Here is a 24,280-nt window from a genome sequence, read left to right on the forward strand (position 1 = left end):
ATAAAACAAAATGTTGGTAATACAGTATTTCAATTTAGAGGTTTAATCATTCTTCACTGTTAGTGCAAATTGTATACAATTCTGAAAGAAGGAAGAAAAAAGGTTTTTTGTTGGTTGAAAACTACTGAAGCAGAATGCTTCCATTCCCTGTTTGTTTTGGTTTTGTCAAATTCAGCCCAAGTTTAGGAGTAATTTTGAATCCATTGAGTTACACTTCAGGTGAATAAAATTTATTTCAAAGGACATCTATGGTTCTTATTCCTAAAGCCTCTGAACGTCAAAGTTAGGAAATGAGGCAAGTTAGAACCATAAGTTCTACAGCAGCTAAAACACAACTGTTAGAAGGGATAAAGAGGTTCAAAGAAAAAATGATTTTTGGATTAGTGGGAGAAACACTCTGTGATAATGTGTAAGAAATTACATTTGTAATAATTCTTAGAAGGAATAAGCATGTCAAATTATTGCCTTAGATTTGCTCTTCCAAACTTTGGGCTTAGTTCCTGAGCATAATTGAAATGTAGGATTGTAATATATATTCATTATTTGATTTTTGCTATATTCAGGCCTCTTAAATTCCACACAGGTAGTAAATGTAAAGATTTGAATAATGAAGTTTCTTTGTAGGGAAATCTATTTCATGAAGCAAGAAAGAGGCAAAAACAGATCATATAGCACTTCAGAAAAATTCAGCTAACCAACAGAGTACAGTGCTGAACTTTTACACTTGCAATTGCAAATATGAGATGGCTTTGGTTTTCACTGTGCATTTTACCTCTTCTTGATGACTCAGTGCTTAAGAAAAGTGAAATATCTTTAGGACACACTTTACAAACATGATTGATACTGCTTTTTAGCTAAGACTGAAAAATTATGTGATTATTTACAACCAGTCTTTCTGGAATGGTTGTTGTTGCAAACAACATACAGCATGTGGATCATATTCAAAGAACACAGGTTTCTCTAAGAAAGGAAACATATATATGTACTATTTATTACATGAAGCCTCTCATCTGCAGACCTTTTCCTCCATTTAGTGTGTTTTGAGGAAGCTAGGCAGCCTGGAGAGTGTGTCAGAATCTGGGCAGGTGAATACCTTCCAAGAAATTAGATCCACTTCCACCTTAAATTTCTTATCCGAGTCTGGACAAGTTGCATTAAAAATAGCAAACAGAACAGATGGCCTCTCTTCCACAGTTTCTAAACTAAGACAGCAAATGCCTGCCTACATTATAGGTCTACCAAGTTCTAACCACAGTAACTGAAGTAATTTGGGATCTGCCATGGCAATAAAGCAACATGCTCTGCTGAAGGGAGAGTAGGATACTGGGCTGGGTTGTCTGGAGCCTGGGTCCTGGCATATTCCCAGTTCAGTTTTGCCACTGGCCAGGGTATTTCTTTTGGTTTCAAATTTTTCATCCGTGAAAATGAGATAATACTTACTTGATTTGCTTCTCAGCAATGCTTTGAAGGATAGCCTGGTTAATATTTCTAGGTTTTAATTGATGGGTATTGTCCCCTAACAGTGATTAAGTATTATGAAATATTAGGCCCCCTGTTTATCAGTCAATGAGGCATGCAAGTATAGAGGCTGCTTTGGAGAATTCTCATTTTGATTTCCTACTTTTTTCATGTGTGGGCATCCTCCAGATGGTTTATGATGCTTAACTAATACTTCTTCGGTACTTTTGTCAAAATCAGTATTTATGAAGCAGCATTTTTCTTGCGGACTCGTTGATGTTCAAAATCAGACAAATGTTCAGGTACATCAATTTTTTTTGAGAGCAACAGCTTTCAAGCAATGCCTACTGTGGAAATAGTTGTGCTGCAATTAATCTAAATGTACTAGTAAGTTGGAAAATTTGAGAGCAACAGATAGTTTATGTCTATGAAGCAGAGAGGAGTGTCAGCAGATGTAAAGGTAACAGGCTTCCCTTTTGGAAAAGTGGGGTTGGATACCTAGAGTTAGGGTCTGGAGGAGGTTATAATGATATATATATAAAAGTCTCAATTACATTAGTGTTTGCATATATACATATATGAACATTGGGCAGGCAACTCAAGAAGAATACAAGGATGTTGTTAGGTCATGTAGAGAGAAAATCAGAAAGGTAACAGCTCAACTCAGTCTGGCCAGTGCTGTGAAAGATAATAAAAAGTGTTTTTATGAAAACATCAACAACAAGAGAAGGGCCAAGGAAAATCTCCATTCTTTATTGGACACGGGAGAACATTGTCATAAAGGATGAGGAAAAGGCGGAAGTACTTTGTTGCTTCTTTGCTTCAGTCTTTAGCAATAAGACTGGTTATGCTCAGAGCAGCCAGGCCTCTGAGCTGGCAGACAGCAACAGGGAGCAGAACAGACCCCCAGAAAATCAGGAGGAGGTAATTAGTGACCAGATGTGCCACTTACATGTTCACAAGTTTATGGCACTGGGTGGGATTCATCCAAGGGTGCTGATGGAGCTGGTGGAAGAACTTTCAAGCCACTCTCCATCATTTGCCATCCGTCCTGGCTCACCAGGGGCATGCCAGATGACTGGAGGTGCCAATGTGATGCCCACCCACAAGAAGGGCTGGAAGGAGGATCTGGGGAACTACAGGCCTGTCAGCCTGACCTTTGTGCCTGTGAAGCTCATGGAACAGATCATCTTGAGTGCCATCACATGGCACATACAGGACAATCAGGGGATCAGGCTCAGGCAGCATGGGTTTAGGAATGGCATCCTGCTTGACCAACCTGATCTCCTTGTATGACCGGGTGACCTGCCTAGAGGACGAAGGGAAGACTGGACTTCAGCAAAACCTTTGATACTGTCTCCCATGGCATTCTCCTGGAAAAGCTGCAGCCCATGGCTTGGATAACTGCACTGTTTACTGGGTAAAAAACTTACTGGATGGCCGGGCCCAGAGAGTGGTGGTGAATGGTGCTGCATCCAGTTGGTGGCCAGTCACTAGTGGCATCCCTCAGGGATCCGTGTTGAGCCCAGTCCTATTTCGTTATTGATGATCTGGATGAGGAGATCGATCTGGATGAGCAGATCAAGTCTACTCTCAGAAAGTTCATGGATGACAGTAAGTTAGGTAAGAGTTTTGATCTTCTAGATGGCAGAGGGATCTGGACATGCTGGATCCATGGGCTGAACCCGATTGTTTGAGGTTCAATAAGGCCAAATACTGGGTCACAACAACCCTATGCAGTGCTACAGGCTTCGGGAAGTGGTTGGAAAGCTACCTGGAGGAAAAGGACCTGGAGGTGCTGCTCAACAGCACCTAAGCATGAGCCAGCAGTGCCCAAGTGGGCAAGAAGGCAAATGGCACCCTGGCTTAGATCAGCAATAGTGTGGCCAGCAGGACCAGGGAAGTGCCTGTCCCCCTGTACTTGGCACTGGTGAGGCCACACCTCAAATTCAGTTCTCAGTTCTGGGTCCCTCACTACAGGAAAGACACTGAGGTACTGGAGGGAGTCCAGAGAAGGGCAACAGAGCTGGTGAAGGGTCTGGAGCACAAGTCTGATGGGGAACGGCTGAGGGAGTAGGGGGTGTTTAGCCTGGAGGAAAGGAGGCTCAGGGGTGACCTTATCACTCCATAAAATTACCTGAGAGGAGTCTGTAGACAGGTGAGAATTGACCTCTTCTTCCAGGCAACCAGTGATAGGATGAAAGGAAATGGCCTCAAGCTGTGCCAGGGGAGGTTCAGGAAGAATTTCTTCATTGAAAGTGTGGTTAAACATTGGAATGGACTGCCCAGGGAAGTGGTGGTGTCACATCCTTGGAAGTGTTCAAGAAACAACTCAACATGGCACTTAGTGCTGTGGTCTGGTTGGCAAGGTGGTAATTGGTCAGAGGTTGGACTCAGTGATCTTGGAGGTCTTTTCCAACCTAAGTGATTCTGTGATATAAAAACACATGCATATTTTATACACACACAGATACAAACACATGTATACACTGGCTATAAGTTATACATATATATTAAACACTATATATTCCCATCTTTATAGGGAGTATAGTTGGCTGGGTTTTTCATTTTCTGTTGCACTGAATTGCTGGAATTAAACGATAATCAAAAGGGTCATGTAAATATTTGATCTTTTTTCTTGAAGGAGCACTGCTTTTGGTTGAGTCTTCACAACTGATTGAAAAGACAAGTGTCACCAGTGAACGGGCTAGGAGAGGAATGGTTGGAGACTTATGTATCACAGTTGACATAATCAGAATTAGTAAATTGGTCCTTTATTGACTTTTGGAGAAAATGATGTGTGTTTGTAGCTATAAAATTAAAAATTCTATTTGTTGCAATGTGGCCTTACAGGATTTACACTTGAAGTTTCTTCTGCCTCCACATGCCTGTTTCTCCATAGACTTTATAATAAGTATATATTTATACACATCTATGTGTATATACTTTTCACAAAAGAGTTTGGCAAAATAAACACTTGAAGAAAAGTATAAAGATCAGTGTTTACAGAGCCATTGTGCTGTCTACTCTTCTATATGGATCCAAATCATGGATCATCTACCACCACCACCTGCGACTCTTAGAACGCTTCCATCAACGCTGTCTCCGTACAATCCTAAACATCCACTGGTCAGATTATGTGACTAATACGTCTGTTCTAGAACAGGCAGCAATCACAAGTATTGAGGTCATGTTGCTGAGCACACAGCTGCGCTGGGCAGGGCACATCTCCAGGATGAAGGACCACCGCCTCCCTAAGATCATGCTCTATGGTGAACTTGCCACAAGAGAGGAGCCCCGAAGAAAAGATACAAGGACTCCCTGAAACAACATCTCAGCCTTGGCCATATTGATCAACATAACTGGTCTACTCTGGCCTCCAATCGGGAGGTCTGGAGACACACTATCTTTAACGCTGCTGACGCTTTTGAGAACGCACGCAGGATCACCCTTGAGGAGAAAAGACAATGCAGAAGGAATTGTGTCTTGCAGAAGGAATTGTGTCTTGTAGAATATTCCACCTAAGGAGTCCTTCTGCTGTGCCTTTTGCAACCAGATTTGTCTATCTCGTATTGGCCTTTTTAGCCACCAACGCGCTTGTAACAAATGTGGGTAGAGCCCTTCCCAAATCTTCGTTCATGAAGCCTAGCCATGATGTGTATGTATCTATATCTATATCTAATCTAACTCCTGTTGTTCAGTAATTGTCAGTATTGTCAAATTGTTCAGTATTGTCATACTGGTCACATATCTGAGAGTGATCTGTGGAATACACCTACATACATATGCATATTTAAGGTAATTTTTTTCCTCACTTCATGTTAATATGTAATGCTCTGATTTTTTCAAAAAGGAGAAAGAATTGTGTCATATGTAAATCTACATGAAAACAGTCAACTGCACATCACTACTCATCATTAAAAAGGAATTATTTTGTCAGCTAGCTCACACATTATCTTCACTTATTCATTCACACACATCCACACACGTGCACACACCAGACAGGCCATTCATTTCTTGGTAATGAAAGGGAAACAGTAATTTCTTACTTAGCAGTCCATCTGCAGTACTACCTATTGCATAGGTAGGTTATTGTCCTGGTTTTCTCATTTTTCATCAACAATGTCATCATCTCATTCGTGTGCAGTTCACACTGTTAGGTTTTCACAGAAAGATGAAAAAAAAATCAGTCAAAATCAGTTTGAATAAAGAAATAAGACAGTAAGGCTTTGAGTTTTCCATTGCTTATATCCAGTTTTCCTTCATATATAACGGAGTCCGGATCCCACTATCTGATTCACTACTTTACAAAAGTGGCTTTTCAGTAGAAGTTAAGTCCATCAAATGCATAAGGTCTAAAGAATAACAAAGAAGTTCATTTTACATAAATGCTGTCCAAAAGAAGAGAGAATAAAAAATTTTTTTTCTGCACTATTACCAATAGCTTTTTGCTTTAGAAGGTATGAAATCAGACACCTGTCAGTGAAAGTGGAAATTTTACTGAAAAATAAATTTGTTAGCCGTTTTATTCCTTGAAAAGAAACAAAAAAATTCTTTTGGCAGGACAACCTTTAGAAAAGAAAAAAAAATCCCATTCTACAACTGTAAAAAGCCTGTTCTACATATGTAAAGTTTTTAACATGTCATCTGTAATCCATTGTGTTGTATTATGTAACAGTTTAGTGCAGGTGTTGTGTAAAATTGCTTAATATAGAAAATATTTTTTACCTGTCACCATGTAGATTGAATTGCTGTATTATTTCTGAGTAAGTCATACCTTGGATTAAGATTTTAAGAACAGACAGTATGTATTATATCTGTTTTTTCCTTACTTAATTTATAGGTAGTTAGCTAATACTCATTTCTGGTCTTCACAGCTCTTTTTTCAGAAATACAAAGATCAGCAAAAAAAAAGACAAAAGTATGAAGCTCAACTTGTTATTCAGTTCAGGGAAGCTCAACCTACTGCATGTATTGCACTGTTGAATAAGTTGTTCTGAGAAATTAAATAATATCCTTAGATGATAAATAAATAAAAGAAACTAAACCCAAACAAATTACACATGTTTAGCTTTGAATTATTTAGCAGGAACTCCTGTGAACTGATCTCAGCTGCAGATATTCTTCCACCAACCCACCCATTCACATTTTGCTCCTTCCCTGTCTGCAGTGCTTTGTCTTCTTCATGGCTATAAACAAGCCTAGAGGAGCTCTGTGTGTCCAGGGTGCACATAAATGTTGAGAGGCAGGGCAGGGAATAGGAACAGAACATGCTCTGTGATGCTACACTTAATACCTAAAGCAAATGTGCAACCCTACAGAAGGATGGCATTTCTGAGTAGTGGTGTAGGGGTAAATACTAGGTTATCCCATGATTAAAGTCCTCCTCTTTGGAAACCTTTAGTTACAGCCTCTTAAAGAAATCTGGAGATATACCCTGGTGGAACTGTAATGCGGAGAAGGCAGGGCTTCTGCATAAATGGATTGTCTGTGAAGATCGTGCTGGGAGTCTCTGAAAGGCTTCTTCCTCTGCATTTTAGGAAGTTGCTATGTTCAGATATGTGTGCTTTCGTCGCAGGTGTGACAGCTATTTTTTGGGGGGGAGAGAGACTGAGCTTGTGCTATGCTGTAGAGTAATGAATTAAAGAAAGCTGTCAGTATGCACTAAAATATGAAGAGGGCAAAAGATAAGAATTGACAATGTTTTCTCCAGTGCTGGCAGTTCAGATGTTGGAATAAATCAGGAACAGTGTATGACTTAAAACGTGGCATCCTGCATTTATTCTTCTGAACCTGAGTTCTCTGTAGCCCCTCAGAGAGGCAAGTACAAATGAGGTCTGTAGGAGAGAGGACTTATTTTACCAAGAACTCTGTAATCAGCATGTACTACTTGACAAACTGGTTTATTTCCAGATAAAATATAGGAAGACTAACCACAGGTAGGGAGGAATGGAACAGCAAGGATGTAAATTAACACAGCAGCTGTGTAAGCAGCATGATCTCAGTGTTCTGTTACGGAATTTTCTTTGAGAAATCATGAAGTCAGCATCTGTATCTGATCTCCTTGAGATAACTTCACCTGGTCAGAGGATCTCTTAAGGCTAGAACTAAGGTTCAGCCCAACTTTCTAAGCTGAAGTTGATGGCTGTGTGTGGGTGAGTGTCATGACAAGTGTTTGCCAAACTAAACTTGCTGTCTGCTCAAGTCACTTACTTAAGAAGGGTTTTCTTAAGGAAAAAAACCAAACCAAACAAATAACAAACAAAACAAAACCTAAACCACCCCAAAACCCAACACACCACCTAAACCCAAAAAATGAAAGAATAAAAATAAAAAATAACTAATAACCTGTTTTCCTACAAATGTAAAAAACTCATCCCACTTTCATTGTTATTCCTCCCCCTTCACTTTAAGCAGCCTTCAAATACTACTCTTTGTTTCCAACAAGTTATTCCATTATACTTGGCATATATTAAATGAGCAGATGTTTCAAACTCCAATTGGGCATATGTTCAGTAGATGCAGTTGAAAACAGCTGGAAGCATTTCCACGAATAAAAAGAAGTAGCATAAATAAGTTGGTTTATTTTGTATTTCATTCCTATGATATTGCTGGAGGGAATTCTGATTTCAATTTTTTTAGAATTGCCAAGATTACGTGATAACTTCTGAGGGCTTCTAAGCAGCACTCTGAAGAACATCAGCCTCCAGAAATTTAGATTTTTTTCTGCAAAATACATAACACTCATATAGGTTTCAGCTCTTTATAAACCGATAAAAGAATAGTGCTACAAGAAGAAATAGCATGATAATAATTGTAGGTTTCTGGATTGAGTGGCAAACACAGTAGATATAGGATTTAAATGTAAAGATATGAGAAAATGCAAAGTCAAGAGAACTCTGTATATGGCTTTCAAGAATTTGTGGGCAAAGTCATAATCCCTGGAGATGAAAGCCCTAATTTCTACAAATGAGAAACCAAAAATCTGTTAATCAGGACTCCAGGAAAATTATTCATTTCGCCATTATAATTAATTTCAGTTATTCTTTTTGGGCCATTATTGTGTTACAGCTACATCATCACAGTGGGAACACACATTAGTAATTCCATGTTTAATGGATAAGAAGCACATGAGTTGCCACAGTTAGGAACTAGATCTGGAAAGTATTTGTGTCCAGACAGTTGGTACTACAGTTCATAGTACATCAACAACTACATCCTGCATGCTTTACTTCACAGGTAAAATCTGCCTTCTCATCTCCAGGCTGTTCTCCAGTCCCTTCATCATCTTCTTGGCCCTTCACAGGACTCTCTGTAGCATGTCCTTGTCTCTCAGGGTGTGCAGAACTGCATTTAGTAGACTGGGTGTGGCCTCATCAGCGCTGAGGAGCAGGATCCGCTCCCCTGAACTGCTGGCAACACTTCTTGTAATGCAGCCCAGGAAATCACTATGTCTTTGCCACATCAGCACGTCACTGGCTTATGTTCAATTTGGTGTCCACCAGGACCCCCAGGGCTTTTTCTTACAAGCTGTTTTGCAGCTGGGCAGCCCCCAGCCTGTGCTGGTGCCTGGGGATGTTGCTCTCCAGGTGCAGGACTTTGCTCTTCCCCTTGTTGAACTGCATAAGGTTCCTGTCAGCCCCTTTATCCAGCCTGTCCAGGTCCCTCTGAATGGCAACTCTGGTGCATCAGCCCCTGCTCTCTGTTTGGCCAGTGCACCTGTCCTATCATCCAGATCATTCATGAAGATGTGACACAGGATTTGACCCAGTATTGATGCTTGGAGTACACCTCTATTCACTGGCCTCCAAGTGGAATTCATGACGCTTATTCATTCCATACTTCAACAGCTTGTCTGGGGTGGGGTTGTGGTTTTGGATTTTTTTTAAAGTTTTCTTTCTTTTTAAGTATCAAAATTGCACCCAGATCAGATATTATGCATCAGATATGGGTTTTAGATCAGACGTGGTGTGATTTGCCAAATCTGCATATGAATTCAGTGGCCATAAAGGGAGACATAGGCAAATCTCTTGAAATTCAAATATTCCTGTTCCAGTTCAGCTTCACATAGCTTACAACCGCCTCCTTTCAGCATCTCCTCCATTTACTCCAAAACTGTATGAACATCAGGGAACACAGGATAAAATATGGAAGGCACTCTGTGGCTCCTGTGCACAGAATTCATGGATTGAGATGACCTGTTGGAGAAGGAAGTCACAGTGTGTTCCTGCTGCTCTCAGCCTTCTCAGTCACTTGTCCTTTTTTTCCAGTACAACTCATAGGTCCTGGCAGAAGAGGCAAGTTAATGTGCTGCCATTAATGTAGTTGAGACATCCTCCTTGGGGATTGAAGAGATGTAGAAACAAAAGCAGTCCTGTAAATTTTGATGTTATTTGTTGACACATAGTGCTAACAAGAAAGTCTCAGCTCACAGTTTCTAATCTATGAAGTGAGCTCTCTGTATTAGTTATAAGGTCTTGCTTTCACATCTGCCTACCTTTCTTAACCATCTCACCATCTCTACATGCTTCTCTGTATCATCCTCCAGTTATATAAAATATTTTTTTTCATTTTCAGTCCCTGAAAAATTTCTGCAAGGGATTCCTTCCCTGTTCTCTTTTGAGAATCCACTGGTTTTCTGTGTTATTCAAATTATAAAGTATATAACCTATGCATTTGAAGCAGTTTTGGGGCATGGAGTCGTGTATGGTTCCTGTAAATTTGGAATACTATCAAGCAACACAGAAATTATGTCAGAACCTCTTGTTATCAGTGTTTGGGGCTGACCTACCAGAAGAATTGTCTAGGATCAGGAGATTACAAGTCTCCTAGTACAGGTGTCATTAAAGCAGCAAGTCTAGAGGTTCAGGGTGATTAAAAAGAAGAAGCACGCAAGACAGAAGGGGAAGAAAGGAAGCATGCAAGCAGAAAGGGCCCTGATGCTGGAAAAGCACCGCATAAGCACTGTTTAGCCATAGCTAAAACATCCCTGTGTTATCAGCAATGTTTTAATCACAAATCTAAAACATAGCCTCATGAAAGCTACTATGAAAAGAATTAAGTCTATACCAGACAAAACCAGTACCTTGATCACATGAAATTGTTTGGTATCTGTGATGGAGATGACAATATTGATGCATCAAATGTTCATTGGGGATGATTCTCTAAGTGTGAGTTGATTGAGAGAAGGATGGGTACACAAGCTTACTATTCATGTGAAATTTCTTAAATTGCAACAAGCATTGCACTTGCTTAATAATGTAAGCAGACATAATGTATCCCAGGTCTTTATCATGCAGCTGAGAACTCCTGATAGATTTGAGTAATTTAATAATAAAATATTGTACAATGTGACAGGAAATGTTCTATCGCCTTATAGCTTTCAGTTTCTAAGGGACTACTGTTATGTGGCGATGTATTTATTCAGAGGGGTGATCTGAATATGAAGCCTTTTACAGAATGCCGGATGTCTAATACTGGTTGCATCACCTAGGATAAAAGCTGAATTAATAAAGTTTCAATGAGAAAAGAGAACAGTTTTGAATTTTTAACTGTAAAGGTTTAAAGCAAGACTGTACAAGAAGAAAACAAATCTACAAATTTATAGGTAGTCCTATAAATGCATCTATTTTGACAAAAACAAAAGGAGTGCTTACCTTTGAATTACACATTGTTCCTGCATCTTAAAAGTGTCCTCCTCCACCCAGGTTTGGGAACAGTAACAGTGGCAGAAACACAATATAAAAAATGAATAGCTAAAATGAGCAATCCATGAATACCTAATAGGCTGAAATTTGTTTGCATAAACTGCCCAACAATTATCTAAGATATTTGCAGAAATCTGTGTATAAATGAGTCAGGAAAAGAAGTAACAACCAAACTGTCAGATATTTAGACAACAGCATATAATGAGACCTGTTCTAATGAACATACAACTTATTTTGTGCTCAGACATAAAATATGTTATTGTAAATGACCAGTGTTGTGCAAGCTCTAAGCGCCTCTGAACGTATCTGTTCTCCCTTTGGTGATGCCAGGAATTGATGTGGGTGAACAACAGAACCCCTTCACAAAGGGTTGTGTGTCTTTGGCGAATGTTAACTGCATCTGTGCACCTGTGCCATTGAAGATGCAGGTCCTCTTAATCAGATATGCCAGATATGCCAGATATTAAGATATCCTCTTAATCAGATATGCATACTGTGCTGAAGTTTTTTACAGTCCCACAAATCATCTGTATCGATCTGATGGTTTGCCTGCAAATGTACTGTGCTTTTTCAGAAACTGAAGTGTTGCTTCTTTGATGGAGCAGTTTACTGCTGACAGATTAACAGTCCTGTCATATGCAGACAGCTCAGTACCCTTTCAGCTTGTACAAAGCCAGCTATTTGCAGCCTGTAGCTTTGCATGTACTGCCAGACTTCTAATCACCTCACAGGACAAATGCATGGACATTGATGTAACTGGCAGTATTTCCATGCAAATGTGTTCAGTCTGAGGAACTTGCATCACTTGAAGGATTACAACCACAAATTGGGAGTGTGGACTTGTGTGCAGAAAATAGTTGCTGTAATAATGAACAGCCTACTTTTTTTTTAATTAATAATCCAAATTTATTTATGGAGGCTCAAAATAAAATTTTGCAATAACCTCCTGTTGTTGTTTAACCCCAGCCAGTAACTTAAGCCCCACACAGCCACTCCCTCACTCATCCCCAGCAGGATGGGGAGAGAATCAGAAGAGTAAAAGTGAGAAAGTTCATGGGTTGAGATACAGGAAGTTTAATAGCTTTTAAAGCAAAAGCTGCACACACATGTAAAGCAAAACAAGGAATTCATTCACTGTGTCCCACTGGCAGGCGGGTGTTCAGCCATTCCCAGGAAAGCAGAGCACCATCATGTGTAACAGTGACTTGGGAAGACTCTGAATGGCGCCCCAATTCCTTCTTCTCCTGCCAGCTTGATATACTGAGCATGGAGTCATGTGGTCTGGAGTATCCCTTTAGTCCATTGGGGACAACTGTCCTGGTTGTGTCCCCTCTCAACTTCCTGTACACCCACAACCTACCAGTGGGTTAGAGTGAGAAACAGAAAAGCCCTTGGCTTTGTGTAAGCAATCACAAATACATCCCTGAGTTATTCACACTGTTTCCAGCACAACTCCAAAACACAACCCTATGTTAGGCCACTATGAAGAAAATTAACTCTATCCCAGCCAAAACCAGCACACCTACATCATGAAAACTCTCTATGGAGTTTATGGAGGATACTACAAGGCTGTGCAATTGCTGTTGTGCTTTATTGTATTGTTAACTGTTTTTCAGGTACCTCATGTTAAACTTGAATGAAGACAGAGCCAAAATAGTCTACCAAGCTTAAAATATAAAAAGATTATTTTGAACCTTTTTTTCTTTTTAGGATAATATTAGTTCATTAGGAGTACAACGGTTGTTCCCACGCAAGAGAGAGCTGCACACCTTGCTGAGAAGACCAAACAATGTCCCAGCAAGAACAGCCCCTAAAACATAGGAGGAATTCTTTACTTGAGAATTTTCATTCAAAAAAAGGTCATAAAATGAATCAAATCATCTGAAGCAACTGCTAAATAAATGTCCTAGTTGGAACAATGAAGCATCCTTTCATTCAAAAGGGTCAGCTTTTTTTAATTCCACTTTAACCTACTGTCCACTGCCATGCTGGTTACTGAATTACACCAGATAAACTCAGACTGAGTCACATATAAGCCTCTATTTTCATTTGTTCTGGGATTTTTCTGTCATACCACTTTTTGTAGCCTCTATGATTCTTTATCACTTACGTTGAAGACTGTCATCTGTATCTTCCACGGATATAGAGACCAGCTCAGATGCTTTCAGTGGTACTACTTAGCTTTATAAAGATATAAAAGCACATTCAGAAGTCTTCTTTAGAGTGTTTTATCCTTGAAATCTTGACTGAAAGACTTTGTGAGAAGATATGCTATGTATGACCAGGGCAGAAACTGGAATTCCTGTTATTCAGGACATTCTGAAGTTAAAAAGCAAGACCTTAAAATGTACTTTGAGTCTTCTTCTTGTGAAGATTTATTTAAATTCAGTCTTTAAGTTCAAGCCTATTTTTTTTTTTTGAAACCTTTCAAGAGAAGTCAAGTAACCCAGCAGTCCTGTGTGTAGATTTAACCATTGGGAACAGACCTTTTAGACTACCAGGGAATTGACAGCTCCGCTTGTGTGTAGTCTGTCTGTGTAAGTTTTAATATTTCAGCTTAATTGTGAGAAAGCAAAATAATGATGAAGTTATAAATGTTAATTAGCAATTGATGCCATAAAATACAGAAAGAGTTAGGCTTCAGAGCAGTTACTTTAGCTGAGATGAGTATAAAAGCTTTCTTGAAACCACTTTTGATAGTGTGGTGGCAAGCCAATAATGATTTGCATCATGCTCCCTGTAAGTGCAGAAAAACACAGAGCCCAACCTGCTGGTTCAATAAAGAATTCATTGCTCATATTAGAGGTGTTCATGTGAATCAAGAAGTAGGATATTAATTAAGGAGCCATGCAGAGTTGGGGTGAACAGGCTCCCTGGAGTGGGCAGTCCTGGGAAGCTCCTTGAAAGCTCGTTGCATTGGTTTCTTCACACCCCTTGCCTGGGCACTGTGTTGTCACTCAGCCTGTACGGTGGTCACACCTCGGCAAACGTGCCCCTCCATGTCCACACTGCCCAGGGGAAAGAGGGACTGAACATGTAGGATGAGGAATGTACTCTTCTTCTTGCTCTCTACTAAGTCTGAGGGTACAGAGTATATCCGTTGACCACTGGTTTTAAGGGTGGTGTACCATATCGCAAGGCAGTAGCTGGGTTAGTCCATGTACGTTGGCAGTTCATTTCATCTTCTTTCATTTAATTCAGAGAAAAACATCACTTTTACATCTTAGTGGTTTGTAACATCACTCCACCTCACCATCTTGGGGCATGGAAACATGAAAGGATCTCAGCTTTCATTAAGGATTTTTCCAGTTCTTTCCTTTGTCAAAATAATCTGAAATTCATAAATCAGAAATACACTGATTATAAACCTAAGGTTACATCACTGAATGACCAATATCAAATTTCGAAGATGTGGTGTTTGCATACCTATAAAGGGGATAAATGCCTAATTCTAGAGAAGTGAAATAACTGGAGACACAAAAGACTACAAATAACCCAGGAATAATTACCTTAAAGTAAATGCTTTAATATAAATTAGAAGGGTGGATGGGGTTTCTGGACTGCCACTTTCTCCCAGTGAAATCTTCATGCTTAGAGTCAGTGGTGAAGAGCTGATAAATGACTATGTCAGGATTACCTGGCAAATGACTTCTCAAATTGACATAGATTTCCACAGCAATGGTTGCTTTACAGGCCTAAAGAATCAAATGCCTCTTGATTGTTTGCAATTTAAAGTTTGCAAAGAGAAAATTCAGCTCAGTAAAATTGCACCAGTGTTAAAATCACCCAACCATTCATTTATACAACAGAACTGGTTTTTCACGCCAGAAATGTAGTCTTTTAAGTGGAAACCAAATTACACTGATGAGATGTCTGACCAAAAGCATACTCTAGTCCATTTAGCATAGATTAAAAGCAAAGAATAAAGGATAGAAGGACTAAACTAGTGGAACTGTGAAACATCTGAAAGTTAACATTTGATTGTTTTTTTCTTCACAAACAGACACCAGTTCTACCCTATTATTCTTGACTGTAATATACTCACAAAGGTCTCACTGACACTTCTGTGAGTAACGTTAATTTAAGGAAAGAGGAGGAGACAAACAGTTTTGCAACCTCATTTTGATCAGTTATTACATCTACACAAATTAGACCACTGGATTTGATGTAGCCAAACATTTAATTTGCTCAAATATTTGTGGTAATAGCATATTTGATTAAATTATCTAAGTTTTAAAAATTGTTACTGTAGCAACTTACACTCCAGAGTGAGATTCCTGACTCTCATCCTACCAAATAATTTCTGTCAGGAAATTATTTGATAGGATGATGATAGGAAAACGCAATATAAGTAGTTGAATTGCTGCTAATCCTGCCCAAACTAAAAATAAGCCAAGTTTGGCCCTGATATAAGTAGGTGCACTTTTTTGGAAGCAGTTGAAATAAGTGTTGATACAGATTTATCTATACTTCTTGTAGGAGAAGGTAAGAAAGTAGCAGTGATAAAACGGGCTGTTTGTAATAAAATGCCATGAGTAAATATAGTCCTGCTTTTACTCTGGAACAATTCATATCACTTATACCTGCTCATTTTTGTTGTAAAATCTATCCAAATGGCCCTTTGCCAGACTGCTTGTAAGTTAGCAACCTGCTGAGCCACTCTATGGGACCAGATGGGATCTGTCCTAGGATGATGAAAGAGCTGGCAGAAGAGCTCACCAAACTGCTCTCCATCATTTACCAACAGTCCTGGCTCACTGGGGAGGTCCCAGATGATTGGAAGTTGGCGAATGTCACATCCATCCACAAAAAGGGCTGCAAAGAGTATCCGGGAAACTACAGGCCTGTCACCCTAACCTCAGTGCCTGGCAAAGTTATGGAGCAGGTCATCCTAAGTGCGATCACACAACAGCTACAGGATGGATAAGGGATCAGACCCAGCCAGCACGGGTTTAGCAGGGGCAGGTCCTGTCTGACCAACTTGATCTCCTTTTACGATCAAGTGACCCGCCTGGTGGATGAGGGGAAGGCTGTGAATGTGGTCTGTCTGGATTTCAGCAGAGCCTTTGACACCATCTCCCACAGCATTCTCCTGAAAAAGCTGGCAGCCCACGGCTTGGACAGGGGCACTCTGTGCTGGGTTAGGAACTGGCTGATGGCTGGGCCCAGAGAGTGGTGGTGAACGGTGCTGCATCCAGTTGGCAGCCGGTCACTAGTGGTGTCCCCCAGGGATCAATGTTGGGCCCAGTTCTGTTTAATATCTTTATTAATGATCTGGATGAGGGGATTGAGTCCACCATCAGCAACTTTGCAGATGACACCAAGGTAGGAGGGAGTGTTGATCTGCTGGAAGGCAGGAGGGCTCTGCAGAGGGACCTGGACAAGCTGGAGAGATGGTCTCATTTCAACGGGATGAGGTTCAACAAGGCCAAGTGCCGGGTCCTGCACTTTGGCCACAACAACCCCATTCAGTGCTACAGGCTGGGCACAGAGTGGCTGGAGAGCAGCCAGGCAGAAAGGGACTTGGGAGTTTGGATCGACAGGAAGCTGAACATGAGCCAGCAGTGTGCCCAGGTGGCCAAGAAGGCCAATGGCATCCTGGCCTGGATCAGGAACAGTGTGGCCAGCAGGACCAGGGAAGTGATTCTTGCCCTGTACTCAGCGCTGGTGAGGCCACACCTGGAGTACTGTGTCCAGTTCTGGGCCCCTCAGTTCAGGAAGGTTATTGAGGTGCTGGAGCAGGTCCTTCTCTCAAGCAGAGAAGAGCAATGAGGCTAGCGAAGGGACTTGAGCACAAGTCCTATGAAGGAGCTGGGGTTGTTCAGCCTGGAGAAGAGGAGGCTCAGGGGAGACCTCATCAATCCCTCTCTACAACTCCCTGAAAGGAGGTTGTAGTCAGATGGGGGTTGATCTCTTCTCCCAGGCAATTAGCAGTAGGACAAGAGGGCACAATCTTAAGGGGAGGTTTAGATTGGATATTAGGAAGAAACTTTTTACAGAGAGAGTAATCAGACATTGGAATGGGCTGCCCAGGCAGGTGGTGGATTCACTGTCCCTGGAGGTTTTTAAGATGAGGCTGGATGTGGCACTTAGTGCCATGGTCTAGTAACCAAGGCAGTGTTGGATCAAGGGTTCGACTTGATGATCTTGGAGGTCTTTGCAACATGACTGATTCTATGATTCTGTGAAATGGCTGATGTCCCCCAACAACTTAAGTTGTGCCTGGTTTGCTAAAGACTGCAGTTTGCAAAGGGAAGAAAAGGGAAGTTCTAATCCTCTCAGAGGTTTAACCAATCCTTTGCATTAATAGACCATTCTTTTATATGTAACTGAAGCAAGTTGAAGTTAAACCTTTTAATCTGTGACGGGGGGGTATTTGACTTTTGCGTTACCTTTTTGTTCTAAGCAGTATGATACACTACTTTCATGTTCACATCCTATGTGCAGAAAAATTTTTCAGTACAGTTGCTGAACAAAGTGTGTCAAAATGAAGCTATCCTAGCAAAAACTTAGCCAACATAAGTAGCAATAGACAACGGCAGAACTTGAGTACAAATAGGAATTTGTACACCTTTTCCAGATGTCTTTCTTATATACTTCTTGGGTGACTTACAGGTGTATCTGAAATCTTTTTGCTAGATGCAGATGTTTTTCTTTTACAGTATCTGTCTCATATTAATGGAAAATTGCTCTTATTTGACTTGTATGTCTCACATCAGCTTATCTCCCGAGAGAACTAGAAATGCTATTCATACATATTTTCCTGTGATGTAGCTAGAAGTTTCTATGGTGACCATAGAAATAAATTTTTTCACTTTTTCCTTCCCTTCTTTTAACCAGGTAGACAAGAAAATTGTCCGCACAGAAATTGGAGTTCTTCTCCGCCTTTCACATCCAAACATTGTAAGTTTAGCCTTGTTTTTTCACTCCACATTTGTTTATTTGTTTTTTAAAATTCTTTCTATTCATGAGAGATGACTGTTCAGGTTCATCAATATAGACCTGGATTAAAGCTTTGCTTTCTCTTTGTGAGCATGCTAGCAGCTTTTTATGGAAGCATGTTGTTATACTTTAAAATAAAATATTGATGTTCTTACAGAGTTGAGTGAGAAACTATGTGAAAGAAGTTCTACAAATGCAAGTGGAAAGTTGGTGTTTTCAGTCCTTGAAGGGTAGGAAAGGTTTTACTTTTCAATTTCTCTGAATGATTGGCAGACAGCCTCTTAAACTGCTGTATTTCATAGAGATTACTGAGGTATGAGCAAGAAAATAACCAAAAGAAATAAAAAAAAAAAGAAATGCAAAGGAGATAAAACTAGCAAAAAAAAAAGTAGGAGAGAACAAGGTAGATCTACCAGCTGTGGTCTGTGTCCTACCATTGACGCCCTGACAACGCGCACCAAGAAGACAAATAAGCAAAACAAATACTTTCTGTTACCTTTTTCCAGATAAAATTGAAGGAGATATTTGAGACCCCTACAGAAATCAGTCTTGTTCTGGAATTGGTCACAGGTGGAGAACTATTTGACAGGTAAGTTACCTGTACACACCTTGCTCAGTCTGGACCCCAAGGTCCAGATTCTGCTCTATATGTAATCCTTGTGTTAGTGATTACTGTTATGATTTCATCAGCATAATGGTTTATTCACATTGACAAATGTCTGCAGGAAATAGCTTAAAAATGTGCTTGGAAATGTAATTATCAGGAGACTTCTTGGAAATGATACATGAGTTGAAAATGGAGAATAAAAAAATGGAAAAATGTTGAAGAAGGATACTCAGCAGGTGCCCAGCATTAAGTGTACTAGAGTAGAAAAAAGGCAGGAGAAAATGGCAAAATATCATTGACAGATCATCATGAAACATGTGGAAATCAGTGTGCCAGGAGGATAGCGTTATGTCAAATAAAAATTTGATAAGCAGACTAACCAGAAATTCTCTTTGGTATTCATAGTGTTTATAAAACCTCTGGTTTTGCTACAGAGGTTCTGCGAGACAGCTCTTGAGTTCTGAAGGTTTTACACATGAGGCTGCACATGCTTGTGGAGTAGGTGCATATGCATAAAGTGAAATAATTCTGTAATAATGCTGGGGTGATATTTTACTGGTAGGGATTTGATTTTTTTAGAGCAAGAGATGATATGCAAAACATTTGATACTGGCTTGAGTAAATTAATTAACTCTCTGGCATTGATGAATTCCAACTTAAATAAGGAAGGGTTATTTGATTTTCCTTCTTCTATAATTAAAGTTTAGTATTTTAGAAGGCTATTATACAAATACACATCAAAGATTCAGTCTAAAAGTATCTTTGACTTGAAAAAACAAAATCATACTTTTTTTTTTTTTGGTATCATGGGCTTAGCTTTGAAAAAGAACTATTTGTGAGTAATAACAACAAAAGCAACTGCTCCTGTGACATCTTTAGTTCGTCAGAAGAAAGGTGCATACCCTCTCAATACTGTGCTAAAGCCGTGAGGAGAGATGTGCTGCAAGTTAAACAACCAGTGAGGGCTCAGTCCTGAGCTGGAGAGAACTCCAGTCAAGAACCATAGCCCTTTATATATCCATGTGGTTTCCGATTTAGGTCATTTTCAGGAAGGCTAGATACTCAACAGGAGTCCTTGATGAGAAGATTTAGCAAAGGGAAAATGCAAATGTGCCAGTGAAATTGTTGGCTCCTGAGCAGCAAACACCTGTGTGGTAGAACTGAAAAGACTTCATGGGATCCAGGATGGGGAATTGCATTATTTAATGAAACCAGGATTTAATATTATGACATTTTCAACATTCTGTGATGTATACTCAGCAGTGATTATGGGATTTGAGCTGTCAGATTGATCTTTTCAAAAAAATTTAATGCCTGATCCAGTAGTTTGGACAGCTAGGATGAGCTGACACTAACAAGAAGCAATGTCATTTAGTCACTTAGTTGAGTTGCGGTGCCCCCTTGTGATGCTACTATTGAGCACCAATACTGTGGAGATCTGAACTCAGCATCTTCCTCTACTCCATGAACAACAGAACTGGAACTTTGTCAATACAGATCTCTGTGATTTGTGATTTGGAAAAAAATAAAACAACCAATGGAACAAGAAACCATAAAAAATTATTTTCAGCTCTTCAGCTAGCAATAGGAGTATTACTCCACTCTTTAAACTTAAATTAAAAATAATTAAATATAAATATGCAGCAAAGATGTTTTGCACTAGTGACTCCAATTAAACATCAAACCCTTTCTCAGCTGGGCTGAAGGATTAAAACTTGGTTTGTGCTATGCAATGACTGCCCTCTGAGTTTTAGTGAGGGTAAATTTAGCTTTCTACCTGTGGTGGGTTCACCTTGGCTGAACGCCAGGTGCCCACCCAGATGCTCTATCCATCCCCTTCCCAGCCAGATGGGGAAGAGAGTAAGGTGGGAAAAGAAAACAACACAAATCGTGGGTTGCAATAAGGCAGTTTATATTTATGCAAAAAAGAAAGCAAAAGCAGCGTGCGCGTGCACAAAGCGGAAGCCAGCAGTTAATCTCTACTTCTCATAAGCAGCGATGGCTGAGAAGCAGGGCTCCAGCACACGTAACAGTTGTCAGCAGGCAGTCATCAGAGACAATGAATGCCTCCGGTCCTGCTCTTTGCCTCAGCTTTTATATCTGGGTTGACATCATGCGGTATGGAATATCCCCTTGGTCAGTGTGGGTCAGCTGGCCTACTCGTGTCCCCTCCCAGGATCTCGCCCTCCCATTGAAGAAGGAATGTTATAGTGCTGTGCTCAGCAGTAGCCAAAACATAGGTGCATTATCAACACTCCTCTATCTACCAATACAGAGCACGGCACTGTGAGGGCTACTACAGGGAAATAAATTCCGGCTCAGCCAGATCCACCACACTACTTTAGGTCAGATTCTCCTCTCATGTTTAATCTTTTCGTTCCTTACATCGTTTTATCATACTTGAAGAAAATGACACAGACTGACAGAGAGGCCTTGTGCACTCTTTCCTCTGTGCTTGCATGACACAAACACTACTGTTCTCCTTGCTCTAAACATCCTCATTGCTGCTACTGCTAATTCTTGTAATGTGCTGGTACTTTTTATATCAACCATTTTATTGCTCTATTTTTTCTGCCATTCCAGAGGTCCATTCTTCCATTGAATATGTTTGAGCTGTGGATAAGTAAATTCTTTCATGTAAGCATCCCCCTTATCATGAAGATGATTTTATAAATACCCAAGATCCGATTAGTTTTCTAGAATCCTATTATCATTGTTGACATGTTGTTGATTTCAAACCACTCAACATAAAAGTTCTGGGTAATGAAATTATTCACTTCCTTCATCATATTTAATATTACTGTCAAGTCATCCATGTTATAGCTAAAATAACTCTCATTATGACAATTTTTCACTTGTGTTATCCAAAAGGAGATAAATTCAAACAAATGTATCAGTTACACATCTGAGTTAATACAACCTAAATCAGGCTGGTTTTGTTTGTATTTATGAAAAGAAAACTCTTTCCCAGACTTCATAAATCACATTGTAAGTCATACCCTGACATACCACCTCACACACAATAAATAAAACTCTAAACTGAATTGGAGAAGTTTGTGTAAAATAAAATATTTATTGCCAGTTTACATGACAGTTTTTGCCAACCCAGTAAGTGAGGACTGACAAAGAGCTTGTGACAAAGAATGACAAAGAGAATGACAGACCAGTGGAGGAATTTTTTACTTAAATGTAATTTCTTGGTACTGTTAACTTTAGCTTTCTTGGTGTATTTCATCAGATTTTTGGTCTCTTTGTTGATTTGGCTTTGCTTCTAATAATTACCCTCTGTATTATTACGGGCAGTAATAGCTGTTGCAGCACAGTGAAGTCTGATCTTTGTTTTTTAAGGGCTAAATTTTGTTGAAGTTGTTTTATTCCATTTAGATTCTATTCATATCTATTGCCTTTCCCCCGAATCACTTTTCCAAATATTAATTCCAGTAAAAAAAATCAATTCTACTTTAACATCATTTTACTCAGAATACCTGCAGATTGCTAAGAATAGTTTTTGTTAGCGTCTTTCTTTTTTCTGCTTCAAATAATTATGTCAATCCATAAATTGTCCTTAACTGTACTTTGACATCTTGACCACAGACTCTTCTGTTTCTTCTTTCATCTTATTAAGTGCACCAAACAATGTCTAAAGATAGTACTTACACCTGACAGTCTCTTGAGTCACTTCCATTTCAAATTTCACATTTCCTCTGAAATATAGGTTCAAGCTGATATTCTCTTCTTTTATGGAGTGTACATTAACAAAAATATTAGTTGTTCTAAAGAACTTGCCTTTCTAAGAGAGGTGGGAATTGTTACCTCTTATGGACAAAATCTAGTGAAGCCTTCCCAGCCTTTTTGTTTGTGCTTTTGAAAGTTAGAGTTGCTAAAGGACGTCAATAAGAGTCAAGGAATTAATCAGTCACTAAAGTGATTATTAGCAAGTGTCTTTTATTAACTAGGGTCAGAATAACATCTTTTATTTGCTTCAGTGTTCTGATCTTTCCTGCTTTATGGTGAACTTGCCTCCGGCTGCCGCAAAAGAGGAGCTCCGAAGAAAAGATACAAGGACTCCCTGAAGCAACAACTCAGCCTCGGGCATATTGATCACCATAACTGGTCTACTCTGGCCTCCAATCGGGAGGCCTGGAGACAGACCATCTATAACGCTGCTGATGCTTTTGAGAAGGCACGCAGGATCACTCTTGAGGAGAAAAGACAACGCAGAAAGAATCGAGCCTTGCAGAATATACCATCTAAGGAGTCTTTCTGCTGTGTCTTTTGCAACCGGACGTGTCTATCTCGTATTGGCCTTTTTAGCCACCAACACGCTTGCAAAAAACGTGGGTAGAGCCCTTCCCAAATCTTCGTTCGCGAAGCCTAGCCATGATGATGATGTTCTGGTCTTATTATGTGGTGGCAGCCTGTCTTCTGAACAGGGGTCAGAGAAGTCCTTTGGACTCTGTCCTAGTGCCTCTTGCTTAATAACAATGGAGGGAAAAGAGTTTTCCTGAATGGCTGCATTTCATTTCTAAACAGAGTATTGAAGAAAAACTTCTGGTTTGTTTGACTTGGAGTCCGATCCAAACCCAGGTTTGTATTTTCCATTATCCTTCTTCAGATCAGGGGTAGGCAGTTTGAGTCATTAGAGACAGTAAGAGCTAGTCTGTTCTGGAATATGAAAATGGTTGTAGAATAAGGGAGAATCAGCAAACTGAAATAGAGCTACTTTTAAAATTATTTTATTACTCTTCAATTCTGTAGTATGGAAAATACACAAATATTTAAGAGGGAAACTTTTATTTTTAACTAAACAAATGCATCAGAGCAACAAGGAATTGGCATTACCTCAGTACAAACATGAGCCAATAGATCTGTGAATCATTCATTGAGAAACTGTCTTGTGTGGAAACCATTTTGCTACTGAATAGAGTAATGTAAATTTCCTATTTCTGCTAGTTTTCAGTCTCACTTTAGCTTGTAGAAATCTTCTAATTTCGTTTTAATTAAATACAAGAATTTACATAAGAATTAAGTGAATAGGTCAGAAAAAATCTCCATGACAACCAAAACATTTTAGATAAATTACCATTTATTATGTAGAATCAAATAATTTTTTTAATTGTTAGCACATAATGGCATTGGACCACAACTTGTATTTATATAGGCCAGTGCCTTGTCTGAGACTGTAGATGATGAAACATGATGCAGCCCACAGCTAAGATGTGGTGCAGGGATTTTGAATAAAAGCCAGGTAGAAGCAGACTGAAAATGACCCTAAAAGTGATGGCTTTTATTGATGTCACGATGTTTATAAAGAATAGTCTAAAAAGCGAATGCAGACATTGCTTAAAGAAAGAGAATCAATATTGGGAACTGATGAAGTAATAAAAAATTTTATTGTTTTCAATGGCTAAATAGATTTAGCAGGACTTATGCAAGCCACATTATATGTTTCTAAATTCAGCTAATACTCAAGTGCTACCGACTGCACATTGTAGAGAAATAGGTTTTATAGCAGTAATGTTAAATGATGGCTAAATATTGCAAGTTTTAGAGTAACTGTTTAGAT

The 24,280-nt window shown here is 39.6% G+C and overlaps 1 protein-coding gene across 1 annotated transcript in view; it reads left to right on the forward strand.

Moving 5' to 3' along the window:
• The window catches only part of CAMK4 (calcium/calmodulin dependent protein kinase IV), a 141,235-nt gene that overhangs the window by 61,143 nt on the left and 55,812 nt on the right, over positions 1-24,280 (forward strand). The window contains exons 3-4 of the mRNA XM_027671155.1: positions 18,006-18,068; positions 18,614-18,696. Coding sequence (XP_027526956.1) covers positions 18,006-18,068; positions 18,614-18,696 — 146 coding nt within the window. The remainder of the gene's footprint in view (positions 1-18,005; positions 18,069-18,613; positions 18,697-24,280) is intronic.

This window comes from Neopelma chrysocephalum, unplaced genomic scaffold, assembly GCF_003984885.1.
Source record: "Neopelma chrysocephalum unplaced genomic scaffold, ASM398488v2 Primary Assembly neopelma1_97034, whole genome shotgun sequence".
NCBI classification, from domain to species: Eukaryota; Metazoa; Chordata; class Aves; order Passeriformes; family Pipridae; genus Neopelma; species Neopelma chrysocephalum.